General features: G+C 30.3%; 1 protein-coding gene across 1 annotated transcript; it reads right to left on the reverse strand.

Annotated features, from left to right (window-relative positions):
- Positions 1 to 1,537: 1,537 nt before the first annotated feature.
- Positions 1,538 to 2,791, reverse strand: LOC18011282 (putative F-box protein At1g60370). Its single transcript, XM_006393178.1, has one exon. It carries the CDS (start codon positions 2,789 to 2,791, stop codon positions 1,538 to 1,540), a length of 1,254 nt encoding a protein of 417 aa, XP_006393240.1.
- Between the last annotated feature and the right edge of the window lie 12,625 nt (positions 2,792 to 15,416).

Genomic DNA, 15,416 nt, shown 5'->3' on the forward strand with positions numbered 1-15,416 from the left:
CGAATAAGTGGTGTAACCTTTTGCCCAGTATTGTTGTTGCAGGATTACATTTCCAGGGTGAAATGTTTGAAGAGTTTATTCGATCATGTCAAAATCGCTTACCTCCTGTCCACATAACATCATCCTGGAAGTAATTCCGAACATCGTGGAATTATATTCACCAACACTTTTGTAATCCTTGAACCGGAGGTTCAACCACTCATGTTTGACTTTCGGTAAGATCACATATTTCTGGTGACCAAACCTATCTTTGAGAGATTGCCAAAGATCTGCAGGATCTTCTTTCGTGATGTATTCCTCTTTTAAACTATTATCGATGTGGTGGAGCAAAAATATCATGGTTTTTGCCTTTTTCTCATCTGATGTCGTTTCTGACTTATCGATGGAATCAAGAAGCCCGTTTCCTCTTAGATGCATTTTTGCACCTACTACCCATGACATGTAATTTTTCCAGACACATCAAGGGCATGGATTTCGAACTTCGCCAAATTTGACATGATAACTGTATGTATATCATAAATTTAGCAGAAATGCAATTTAAATTTTGTTTTTAAAAAAACATGATAAAAACTTTTGAATATGCATATATAACAAAAATATATAATTAGGCAATATAGAGGTAGAACCTTCTATATAATTGAGGAGGCAGAGCCTACCATAATTTTAAGGAGGAGGTATAACCTTCTACTCTACAAATATAAAATCAAGAAGGAGGCTTAGCCTTCCACTCCATTAATATGATCTGAGGAGACATAGTTTACCATATGATCATATGATCGTGAAGACATAACCTATCATAACGATCGGTTCGGGGAAGACAGAGCCTATCATCTCGTAAACTTAAAATAAATTGAATATAAATTTAAATTAACGATTCGGGAAGGCAGAACCTATCATCCCGGAATAATACATAAATTTAAAATAAATTAAACTAAATTTAAATCTTACCTCTTTGGGTATAAAAACGGATCGAGAAATGCTCATATTGATAACGTCTTGTAAATTTTCCCCTTATATATATTCAATAGGTAAGATTATGGGTATTTATATATGAATATATATATAGATATATATATATATAGTTATATTTTATATATCAGAAGAGAGGAAGGGACGTGCGATAGAGAAGAGAGGGAGAAGTGATTCACATTTTGATTGCTGCTTCACACACATATTTATACAAGTGAAGAAAAGTGAGTAGGTAAAGTAAGTGGTCAATAATTTATGCTACTTAACCAGCTTACATGGATAATTAATATCCAACAGGTTAATTTTTCTTTCCGGTTTTTATTTTACGACACTTCTTTCTTTTTTATTGCGATAGAAATATAAAAATATAAAATAACAAGTTACATTCACAACCAAATTAGCTAAGAACTCTCTGTGTTATAAATATCCTGAAGGCAATTTTCAGCCAGGACCTGACCTTGAATATAAAAGAAACTTAATTTCCTAAAAAAATTATTTGATAACTACATATGGCTGTTACAGAGAGAACATAGCTTTAAGCCTGACTTAGGGAGCAAGAAAAACAATATCAGGTAAAATCATCATCATCCAAAAGACGAAGAGAATCAAACTTGTTAATGCTCTCAAACATACGACCATCTTGTTGTTGCTGGTGAGCTTTAGATGATGTGCTCTTGGGTTCATCACGCTTCTGTTCTGGTGGGGCTATAGATGTTGCAGCATTGTATGTAGTCTTCATAGTAAGAAACTTCAGATCCTCTACATAGTCTACAAAGACTTGAACACTTGTATACTCAATTTCAACTGTAGCAGTTACACCAATGATTGGATTCTCCCAAAACTCATAACCATTGCATTTAGGGAATTGGTTCTCCCAAAAAGTGTAGATATATTCTGACCATTCCGATTCAGGTTTCTCGTCATTCTTTAAAATGGACAAATACAACTTCACGGAACGCCTCGTACCAGGATAGTAATCATACGTCAGAGTAAACACGCCTAATTTACCCTTGTAGTTGACCAGTTCCGGATGATACCCACCATAAATGAAATCTCTATTTATAAACTTGAACTTCTCAGATCTAACATCAAAGCAAACTAGCACATATCGCCTTTCATATGCTTTGTCAGAGAAGATATATTCACCTAAGTAGTACAAAATCCCATTGATGCATATCCCTTCACTGCTACGATTAGGAAAATGGTTTAAGGGACAATGGATTTTCCTCCACAAAACGTTTCTTGTTCCTAGTGTCAGAATTTCATACTGGAATCCCTTTTCATCATAGTTAGGATTAGGATCGCGAATGGACAATACCTTGAATTGTTTTTCAATGGGATCAAACCCTAAATAGCTTCTCAAATATATCCACTTTTTAGGTATAGGTAAACTTGTGTACTGACCCGTGCTAGGGTTAAATATCAGTGTACGCTTATCATCTGGTCTATGTCGACAGAAACAGATCAATCCTGAGGCATAACCACAAGTCTCTAGCCACGTATTGTCTCCAAGGAACTGCATGTGACGATCAGCGGTTACTACAAGAGACGACGACTCCTCATCATATGGATTCTGAGGCTGAGACGACGTGAAGAAGCACCACTCATCGCCGTCTACGTCTAGTTGGACGGCAAATAAGAGACACGGGGGACGAGCAGAGGACCTCGTGAGGAACAAATCGGTGAAATATGGACGGAGAATCATGGAGCTCCATAGCTTCGACACGCAATGAAACCTCGCGATTGACTTGGCAGGCAATCTCGAGAGTATCTCGTTGACGAGATCAATCGGGATGGAATCTGTGTTTTCTCCTCTAATCATATTGAGTTCCAACTTTGAAGAAGGTTTCCGATATACACACCACAGGCTCTTAGTCTAGGGTTTTTAAAGGCAATCTTTTTTTTTTTGCTTCCTCTAGACGTCAATGACAATTCTAGGTTTTCAAAATTAACTGTATTATCGAAAATATGGAAAACGATATTTAATTAGATAAAACTTTGATAGGATATTTGCAAAGATTGATATCTTTTTTTATATTTGTATGAAAATTTTAAGCTATAAGTGTAGAAGCAACATGAACGAACAAACAAAGTTGACCTTGCCATAAACTTGAGCCAAAAGAGAATCATCTCCCTTGAGATTCTCTACAATATATGAACTTGTGTACTGATACTAGAACCTGCACTGGCATCGAAGAGAACGAACTGTGATGTAGCTTATATTATACACTAAACAACAATACTAACATTAAGAACTTTAACTCACCTGTTCAATAAATGTAAGAAGACAATGATCAATACATGTAAGAACAAAAGCGATCGATGAGATCTAAGAAGAAAAGCTTAAAAAGTTAACTTAGAAATTCAGGACAGGCATGCTAAGCAAATTATCACAAAACTCAACAACAAAAAATTCCACAAATGCAAATATTACACACTCAAATACCAAGTCAAAAATACACGGAAAGAAATCGATCATGAGAATATATACGCCAATTTACTATAGTTTTTAAGTCTCAAGATCCCAACAACGAAACAGCTTATCCTTTTTTGGGAATTAGACTGTAAACAGCAACTGCAGGTTTTGTTTCTTTGCTCCATTTATCAGTCAGACTGATTCAGTCTCCAACGAATCTACCTAAATTAATACAATAAACAAAATTTTAAGCTTCAGAGTACCAACAACAAGCTAAATCCAACTCTAGATAAGATACTTCTGATCATGGAAGTTTCAGGTTGGTATATATGTAATCTTAATTCAAAAACAAAAATTTCCATCACCAGAACAGGTCTGCATTGGTATGCAAATTCTAATATCAGCCTGTTATTAGCTGATTATTATAATCTTTACACAGATCACTTTAGGTACTATTTTATTACAATAATTTTCATGGAACTGCTCTTGTACGAAACTTTATGTTCCTTTTACATTTCTCACTACTGATTCAAGAATCAGAGTAAAGTTCTTGTCATCCTCTCTGTAATCAGATTTCACTTTGTCATGTTTGTTTCATGATCTTCGCCGTGTAGTTTTTCACTGATGGTCGAACAAACTTGCTTCTCTTTCTTCATCTCTCACAAACTTTCTCTCTCTTAGTTCCATACTCTGCATTTGCGCTGTTTCTTCGTCTATCTCTGTTTGTGCGACTGCAACAGCTTCAAGTCTTGGTTTGGTGGGTCTTCTCTCAATGAAAATTCCACGCCTGTCTGATGTTAAGAAGACCTATCAGAAATTAAAGATAAATAACGCAAATTAAGACGTTGGTGATCAACACAATCGAGGATACATTATACACTAGAATCGAGGATACATGTATTTATTAATCAAGAGTTGGTTTAACAAGAACTATTAATAAGTCAGGAACTAATTAACGAGAATACATTACCTTATGTTAAAGAAATAAACACTTTGGAATGCCAAAAGGAATCTGCATCTATTTAGTAATTGCTTATGACAGTAGATCCAGCAACTTCTAGTAATCTCAGCCATAATCTTCTCTTCATGAACTTGACCGATTCTGCAATTCATAAACACCTGAAAAAGCATCTCTACAAATTAATAGAAAGTAGAATCTTCACCTTGCCACATACTTTCCATGTCTGATTCCTAGCTTGCAGCAAAAGCAACTTAAATGCTTTATTTGAGATTTCCAGTACCTTGTTGCTGTACCCTTTATACATGGTATTTGAGCTTGACCTAGCTTTTTTTTTATGTTTAATTAGAAAAGTAAGAGAAGCCACGTTTGTAGTAAAGACACATTGACACATGTAGGATCAATATGCAAACGATAACCTGCAAATTTTGGAATAAAAGATCACATTAACAGATGTAAAAAAAAAGATCACATTAACACATGGCATAGCTGAAGAAAACCTCTGGAAATGGCTTTATATATGGCTGATGTGACTGCACCTAGACTATCAAATTTGTATCATTGTATGGTTTCTTATTCTAAACTTTTCAATTAGTAAAACAAAGATTTCTTATCTTTCCGGTGCTTTTACCTTAATGCAGATACTCAACAGACAACTCAACTCAATCCGAGGAAGTGGAGATCGTACTTATGATGAAGCCATGGGTCGGTTGTTTGACTGCCGACCACCTTGACACCTAGCCGATTATCCCCATATGTATCTACTCTAATATATAACTAGGAATTAACCCACACATTGTGCCGGGTAATAATTTTAAAATTGTATTTTAATTTAATTTTAAGTTTTTAGTTAAATTAAGATTGGTGGCAAAAATTCTTTAACAAAAAATGTAAATAAATAAAATTGATGGCAATTAGATAACAATATATATAAATATCACACAACCGATATTTACTTGTATATATATCATTGAATAGAACTTTGAGCTAGTTTTGTTATGCAGTTTAATTATTAGTAATTTTTAAATGTGAAAGTGATATGATTTTAATATATATATATATATATATATATACCAATATGGATTAAAATCTATATATATCCATAAAATAAAAATTTAACTATGAATATTTTATTAGAGATCAAACTATCATTTTTAGTTAATGAATTATATTATATGTGTTAATAATGATTATATATAGGATTGTCATTAATAAAATATTTAATCTATTTTGCAATCTAATAAAATATTTTTTTTGGCCAACCCGTAAAAAATACAATTTAAATTTTGAAATATATTTCTGTTGTTTTTAGTAAAATAATTCAATTGATTTTCGAAATGATATTAATAATTATGAAAATACCAATGAAAAATATTGCAAAAGTTTAAATAGATTTTTTCATATATATGAATTGATTATTATTTAAAATAATAGAATATTTTAATATTTTAATAAATAAAATAATAAAGAATTTAAATACACTTGATTTATATCTATATATATTCAAAAACAAAATATGTGAGCTATATATTTAACTATCTCTTACGGAAGAATATATAGTTGAGCTTTCTATTTGTAAATTTTATTTATGTAATATCTTCTTACTAAATATTTTTTGATGTAATATCTTATAAATAAATATTTATTTATGTAAAATATTATGTAATATCTTACAAATAAAGGTTCATTTATGTAAATGTCGACTAATAATAATATAGAGATGAGAGAAGGGGGGCTCTCCAGCGGTGACACATCAGTCCCCCCTTATTGGGTCAATTTTTTTTTTTTTGATTTTACAAATCAACATTAAATAAAAAACAAAAAAAACATGCATCTAATTTAGTTTACCTTTATTTTTATTTTTTAAAAACATTCTCAATGTTCATTTCTCGTCAAAAATTTAGGTGTGGTTACAAAATTCTAAAAGTTTTTGCTATCTTCTTATCACAAATCTCTTCTAACTCCAAGATTTCAATGTATATCATTTTCAAACAAATATTGAAAACAGAGAAAAATAAAATAAAAACTATTCTTTTTTAATTTCGTAAGATTTTATTACCAAACCCTGGATGATTAAAAGTTTAGAATCATTAATTCAGAGATTACAATAAATATACTATAAAGTTTTGATACTGAAGTAATACGAATATAAAAATAGAGGGAAGGAGGGGGGATGGGGAGTGGGAGTGGCAGAAGGAGATGATTGTCGAGACTGATCCGAGAAGAGATGTTTTGCTCTGGAAGGATCTCCCTTTCATCATGCCCGTTTAATAAAGGAATAACAAAGAACACAACTCAGAAGAAAATCGGGGAAGGAGGACCAGAGGTTTTATTGGAAGACCCAATATCTTACATTACTGTTTAAATACAGCCTCCCCAAAATTTATATTTTGAAAATCCCTAATCTCTGTTTTTTACCTTTTTAAAAGTGTTGTTGGAGTTTTGATCTTCAATAATTATATACCATTAGTGATTCTTGGTTGGTCTCATCAATTTTTAATTCGGCAAGATTATCAGAAGATAAATGGCTTGATCATTCTAAATACTATGAATTTATACATAAAATTTCAATAGTGTTTTGTGGAGAAATCATAAGCTTTTGGATGCATATTCACTTAATGTTGGAATTACGTCTCTGAAGATTGTTCAAGGGATTATTAGCAAGCTTGAATCACAAGGGACACCAGGAGTAACTTTGAGTGTTTCATCATCGGCTACCTGATGTGAACTTAGGTAGGTTGAGGCCTACGTTAAATAGCATAGCAATTAATGATGATAAAAATCATATCAAGATTTCCCAAAAACTAAATTGTAATGTATGAATGGTTTCTCTGGATGACGTCTTTCATCATTCTAACTATTTACTTAGGCGTCTTACAAAACATACAATTTTTACTCTCTTTCTCTCTAGAGGCATCACTACAAAAACATCATAATAGAATAGTGGAAAAAACATAACATTTATAACTCATGCACTCAAGCAGATTCACTATGACATCATAGTTATGTGATAGCTATAATCGTTGGAAGTGCTAATAAGTTTAAAAAATTTCAGCATAAAGAAGTATTTGATAATAAGTTTTGGTACAAAATATCTAAAGTTCTCCAAACATCAATTTATCCTTCTCCTAAAGTTTTTAGTTTATAAATATTGTTGTTTGATAGTTCTGGTTTCTTTTGTGTGTCATAGCTGTAGCTAGCTATGTTTGTTTAAGGTGTTAAACAAAAGATGCTTCTTTGAGTTTTGTCTTCAGAAACAATGATACTTTAATGTTTGAGATTCCGCCGGTTTGTATGCAATGTTTCCTGTTTATTAACAAAAATAAATATCAGATAACAAAAAAAACAAACAATTCTCAACAGATATACAAGAAAAATACTATTCGTCAACTTAAACATGTAACTAAACTATTTAACAAAAAAAATAAATGTAACCAAAATAACAAACTAACAAATTTACACTCAAGCCAACACACAAAAAAAAAGATGTAGTAACAGCCTTTTTAACATAGTTCAGTATTTACTTTATACATGTGTTTATCTAACATTGCAATTAAAATATGAGTCTGAAAACACATGCATAATTTTAACATTTTCAAATTAATAAGACAATTGAAGATAAATGTATTTATTGAATTACAAATGTATAAACATTATAACACATAAACCCGTACGTAGTGCGGGTACACATCTAGTCTTCTTATATATAAAAATTGTTCAACTCTCTCCAGCTGAGTGACACATCAGCAGTGGAAAGAGTGACACATATCCATTTAAAATAATAATAAAATAAATAATTAATCAAATTTAAAGCAAACACATTAAAAACATAAATAAATATTAATATATATTTATATTAGAATGAATGCAAATTTAATTTAAATATATAAAAACTTAGAAATATTATATAATACAAGACTTTTTAAATGTACCTTTCTATTTTATTTTTCAAGTGATTTAAACTTTAATTTCAAACTAAAAATATAATTAGATTTTAATGCAAGTGAAAACAAATTATAAGACTGAATATGTTAAAAATTTTCAAATAATCTTATATAAAACTATAACTAATAAAATTATAAAACACAAAGAATAATTGATAAACGATTAAAGAGATAAAAGTTATTAAAAAAAACAATAGTAAAAAAGAAGAGTGTCCATAAAAATGTCATACAAAAAAAAAAAGAATCAATAAAATATATATAACCAAAAAAATTCAAAATGATAAATTGAAAAATTGCTAACAAGTATTATATTAGTAAGATTTACAAGAATGAAAAAAATATGAAGATCGAAAAACAAATAAATATTCCTCTCTACATATATTTTTAAGTGAATTATTATGTTTTCATACAATCATTAAAATAGTAGATTTTTAAGAGGAAATCGCAATGCATCTTGCTCAGCAGATCTCCTTATTATCTTGGGAGAAAAATTATATTATTTGTCACAACAGGTATAGAAAATATTACAAATAATATATTATCAAGAAGAAACTGAAGAAAATATAAATATTTTAAACGCAAAAATATTGATAGTAAACATAAAATTCAATACAAATTCTAAAAATATATTATTTAAAATATAAATTAAAACAAGATCTGCGCATACACGTGGGTTCTCTCCTAGTATAAATAAAAGTAAATGATTCTCAGTAAATTTCTAATTTTTAATTTATTAAAAAATATGTGTTTTATAGTTGTTGTTATCTCGTTTTAATTAAGGGGATATTATATTTTGATAGAACTAGATGTATTTTAATAGGATATTTGTTGTTATTCATTTTTGTATTGTTAAAAAATACATTTAGAAGTAAATTTTAAAACAGTATAATGATTTGGATAAGTACTAATTTTTAGTAAAAGATGATCCTCTGCACTTTTACCGGTTTGTAATTTAAAAAAAAAAAATATGTGTTTTAGTTGTGGTTATGTTGTTTTGATTTTGTAAGATATTTACGAAATCAAAATTTTAGTGATCAATTTGGATCAGAATTACTCGAGAACTTGACACAAATGTTGTAAGATGGATTGTAGACAAACATCAACTAGAACGTGTTTCCTCGCTCTTTAGACTAGTCACAGTTCTTCTAAATGTGAAAATTGGCACAATAGGTCAATAGCTACTACTATCCATGACCGAGAACAAAAAACAAAAAAACTACTACTATCCATGACCAAAACTGGTTTGGTATGCTGCCATTCATGGGTACAAACTGATACTAAGCAAAATATGTTTACATACACAGATATTAAAACATTGTGTTCTTGTGAACTAATAACAATTACCCAAAAAAAAAAAAGAAAATAGAGATGATCAATGGCGATAAAAGAGAAATCGACACAAGGGACATTTATGACTGGTTTTCATCCATTTGAGTATGCAAGCTTTATGAAAATGATGATCACAAGGAAACTCAGCTAATTCTTCTCCTGATTTGAAATCCTCCATGCAAATCACACATTCGTTATCCTCCTCCTCCAACGTCGGATTGGGGCGGTACTCCTGGATCCTCAGATAGTGGATACTATAAACCTTGGTTATGATCTTCCATATATTGACTTCAATTATCACTCCTCTGCCTATCAAGGATGACGATGTAATAGCTGTGTCGATGTCGTGAAAGATAGTGGAGCACTCGTCGTTAAAGAGGCCGAAACGCAGCAAGATTAGCCAGATGTTTCTAGCGCAGTGTAGCGAGTAGTAGTTGCTAGAAGAAGGGTTGTTTGATCTGGAGATAGCGGTGGTTCCGTTGGGACCACGAGTGATTTCGAGGGCGACGTCGTTTGGTTTGTTTAAGGGAAAATAGCCCGAGTGTCGTACGATGCTTTTGTCGGGAAGAGATGGTGATGAGGTTGGTTCCATGTTGGAGTAACGAATTTTCTTGCGCCGGACTTCGGTGCAGGTTAGCTGCACGAAAAGAAGAGAGGTACTCGAGTGCCTGCAAGGAGATACATTGTGCTCAAATTCAGTGTTTTCCGTGAATATCATTTGGCTAATCTTTTTGTTGAATGGAGAAACATTATCAGACTAGAGAGCCTAGAGGAGGAAAAGAAGAGATTGCCTTATTGCGATGGTTTTATACTAGTGAGAAAAAAAAAAAAAAGAGTTAGTTTTAAAGATTCTTCAAGATCTTTATTCCCTTTTTTTTTTGAACTGAATATAGATATTTTTTTTTCAAAAACAAAAACTACCTCTACGAATTAATAGGTTTTAGAGGATTTTATGATACAATATTTTTTTCTCAAAAAAAATCTAAAGAAAAAGCGCGCTGTTAATTGGTGGTTTTAAGAAAATATTTTTCAAGTCATTTAAAATTAAATTAAAAACTTTTACGGCGGCCCTCAATTTTTGGAATATTAAATTAAAGAAAAAGCGCGCTGTTAATTGATGGTTTTAAAAATCATGTAGATTTTTCTCTAAGATGCATTTATTGGATTTTGAGGCCATTGAAATAAGTTATGGTTTTGTGCTTTCGGCTCGTAGTGCCCTTCAGGTTCCTCTGTTCAGTGAGCTGGTCTCTTGTCATACAATAAAGATGGATTTTTTTGTCCGAAGTTGTTCAATCGGCTTTAATTGACACATTCTCAAAAAGTCTCAAAAAAATAACTCGGCACATCTCACTTTCTGAAGCAAGTTTAGATAAGATCATGAACAATTCGACGTATATTTTCATCTCTACCACAAAGTCTCAATTTCATAGAAATGTTCTCTATTATTATCGTCTGACTTTTGTTCTATCTTATTCTTCTAGCTTCAGCTATACTTCTTACTTGTGCGCTTTTGCCGTCATCCCGATATTCACGTTAAATAATCTTTGAAGAAACCACAAAGAACAAAAGAGAAATTCAGTATGCAGAGATGTCCAATAATGATATCTTCATATTAGAGTTTATATATAGTGTATGTGATTATATTTCTAAAACCGACTTTGTGGTGTAGATTATGACCAAAAAAAAATTAGGGTTCGTTAGGGTTTAGTAAATGTCGTTTTAGTAAAAAAAAAAAGTTTTTAAGAAATTGATGACAGAATAAGTATCAAACCGAGATTGATTGATCAAAAGCTGGACGAAAATTATAACCAAATGGTACGATAAACTCTATATCAGTTTGTTTTAAGTGATTTATACACGTAAGCTGAACAGAACGAATGCAACGCGTACACATAGGATTGTAAATATATCAGTAAAGGTACTACAGACTTTCCGTAGCCGAAACTCTTTGAAAACGTGACACCTCAGAAAAACGCTACACAAATAAATATATAGATAGATGTACTATTTGAAAAACTAGGTGTTTAGCCCGCACCTTGTGCGGGCGAAAATGTTTCATTAAAAATACTTACTCAAACTCGCTAATTTACTTGAAAAACTTACTCAAAATCGCGTTGCGCGGACGGAAACATCATCTTTTCTTTCAATTTCTTTTTGTCTTGTTCTTTCGATTTTTTTTCTTCCTATTATTCTTTATATAGTCTATCTTTTCTAATTTCTTATTGTTTTACATAAAATATTAAATAAACAGACTTCTTCTTTGTGTTTTTCTTCTTTTTTTTAGTTTTATTCCTTTTTCGTATTTTCTTCTACTATTTATTTTTGGAAGTTTGGAAGTTTTCAGGTGTATATTTTCACATCTTTTATAGGCTTGATTATCTTTGTATAAACGATCAATTTCAAAAAATCTTACGAAGTGAAGCACAAAGATAACATAGACACATATTATCCGAGTATTCTAATATGAACTCTCCTCTTAAAACAAAGTTGAAATATAGTTAGGAAGCTGAAACCAAGTCACTCTTAAAGTTGTTATTCTTTATTGCCTAAAAAGTAATTCCAAAATTATATATAAATCCAAACAACTAAAACATGTTTTAATTTTTAATCATAAAAATTAGAACTGTATTCACTTCTTATATTTTGTAGAAAGAATAATCTTCACATAATGAATTATTTATTATTTGAGACATATATTCTTCCAATTATTTTTAAAAAAAATATTAGATTCTTAAACAATTATAAATGAGATGACTCTGCATATGAGTTACTCATTTTCCCTTTGATCGTTATGTAAGGTGCCTACTGGTATTATCTTGACTATTTCCTGGTTTTTAAAACTTTACCAATGTACTCTGTTATTGAGATTTACATAATGAGATTATTTTTTCTATAAAGCATTGAAAGAAGTAAAAATCTTTTAATTAGCGGAGTGATGCTATAGGTTTTTTTTAGGGGAAACAAATCTATTCTTTATTTATCTTAACCAATAGCTTCTCAATACTATAAACTTACAATTTTTCACATGTCCCTCCAAATTGTAAACCGAATACTTGATATGATCCTTAATTTGGAAAATACCACTTGCAATAAACCATATGGTTTTTTGCACCAATAATATAAATCTGAAGCTGAAAGATCTCTCACTTACCACTTGGATCTTTCTTAGACCCTTGTCAACCTTTGTCATTTGAAAGGAGATCTAGAGTCTGTTGTTGATTTGTGCTCTCATTGTGTTCCACATCAGCAAGACCATTCTCCAAAGCTTTCACGTGTTTTTCGAAGTAGGTTTGGTTACTTTAGTCAACCGAAATCATTGAAACTTTTGGATGGTTCATTAGTTCCGGAGACAAACTGTTCCAACTACATCTCTGCACAATGATGAAGCCTCTTTCAAATACTCGAAAAAATTGTGTCTTTGCATGTTCATTATGAGCAAGGTAGTATCCATATGCAAATGTCCAATTCAAGACCCTCCTACATTCCATTATCCAATCGTAAAATCAACCACATAAATACTTTGGTCCGTTTAAGAAAAATGTTGTAACAAAAGACTCACTGAAAGTGTCATTACTAATATTCCTAAATTAGCATGATTACAAGATTTTACCAATAACAGTCTTTAGTGAAATCACACTTTCTGTTCAACGATTCCACAAGATTTAACATGAAAAATATAATTTTAAAACCCTGATTGGTCTAGTTTGTTTAAATTTAATCAATAATTTCCCATTTATATTCCATTATGCATCATCCTGGTTCACCTTGAAAACCATGTATTTTGCAAGGCCAAGAAAGTCTGGTTGGGGCAAGAGTCTCGGGCTCATCGAAATCTTTATTCCAACGATTTCTTCAGTCTTTACTATAATTAGAGTGAAGAAGCAGAGCGATCAATTCGATTTGGCTTAGAGAACAGTAGAAACTCGTTCAATATGGTCTATTTTATGCTTGTGAATTTTTTTTTTGTTTTGCTACGATTTTATGCTTGTGAATATATTCTTCACTATAACTGGACATCACAATAAACAACGCTAAATCAGTATGATTAGCATCACTTTGATTCCTCAAAATTTAACTGAGATGAATACAACTTAAACATGAAATCCAAACAGAATCTCAAGTCCAAAGCAAAATTATTTTTGGATAAACCAGACACATTCCAAAAACAGAAACAAAGTTGAGATGGAGGAGCATAGACACTATGGGATCCGATCGGTCATAGACTTATAGAGCAATATCGATGGAAATTAATCGCAAAGCTTAAATACTCAATCGTCCTCATTCATCATGAACAAAGACCCAAAGCTTTTAAACAAAAAACCCTAATTCAAAAATTTTAATAAAGCAATACAACTCAAACGTCAAAACACAGAAACCACCGGTTGAAGAAGAAGCTCTGACTAATCGGAGATTATGGCTAAAGTGAGAGCCTTGGGGCTTTCATATACAAAACCATATAATTTTATAGCATTAAAAGATCCAATATTAACTTCATGGTAACAAAATTTGGTATAATTAATTATAAATAAAACTTAATTTTAACCAATTAAAGGATATTAATAACCTTTTAGAAAGGGACAAAAAAATAATTAACCACGCTGAGATTGAATGAGATGTCTTTAAAGCTAAAATTCACTTCGCTTTTAATATATAGGATGATGATTAGTCACCTAAATTGAATAAGAGAACTTATCGCGAAAAATTTACTTCGCATATAGTATATATGATATGATTTTAATGTTTTGTTATTAAATTACAATTTTTAATAAATTTTTAAAATTGAAATGTTTTTTATTAAATTTTGATTTATATAACTTTTTATTAATTTATGATTTTTAATATTTTTAAAAAATTTAAATATTTTATTATTAAATTCCGATTTTAATAATTTTGTTATTAATTTACGATTTTTAAATATGATATTATTTTAATGTTTTTTTATTAAATTTCAATTTTTAATAATTTTTTAAAATTAAATGTTTTTTGATTAAATTCCGATTTAAATAATTTTTTATTAATTTACGATTTTAAAAAAAAATTTAAAATTTAAATATTTTTTTATTAAATTCCGATTTTAATAATTATTTATTAATTTACGATTTTTCATAATAAATTTTATTAATTTTCGATTTTTAATAATTTTTTTATTAAATTTTATTTTAGAAAAATATAACTAGGGGTAAAGGGTAATTAACCACTCCGAAATTGAATGAGAGAGTTTTAATTCAAAATTTTACTTTGCTTATAATATATATGATATGGAAAACAATACCTTTTAATTATCCGATCTCGATTATTAGATCAATATTATATACAATATATATTAATACGATTTTAGTATACGAAAAGAGTTCATCCGGACAAACTGAAAGAATTGTTAATCTACGATGCAGTCTTACCTTGAGAAAGTTATATCTTCACCTAGAATATCTAATTTGTATGTTTCCATGTTCATTAGGATCTTTATATAATTATATATCTCCAACGAATTCTTGTTTCCATGAAAAAAGATGTATGGTTTCTTATTCTAAACTTTTCTATTAGACCATTATTAACGCTGGTCTCTTCCTCTGTCTCTTATTAATATTTATGATTAAATATATTGAAAAGAAAAAACGTTGGTTGAAAAACGTTTCTTATTTAAGGACAACAAGAAACGTCTTTTGTTGCCACCTAGGATTTCTATCCAAATTTCATATTAAAAAAAAATTATAAGAGACCACATATACGTCTCTCTCCGTTGATGATGCTCTTAGTAATCAAAGATGAAAAAAGATGAAGTGCTTTTGGAATAGTTAGT

This window comes from Eutrema salsugineum, unplaced genomic scaffold (genome assembly GCF_000478725.1).
Source record: "Eutrema salsugineum unplaced genomic scaffold, Eutsalg1_0 scaffold_7, whole genome shotgun sequence".
Taxonomy (NCBI): domain Eukaryota; kingdom Viridiplantae; phylum Streptophyta; class Magnoliopsida; order Brassicales; family Brassicaceae; genus Eutrema; species Eutrema salsugineum.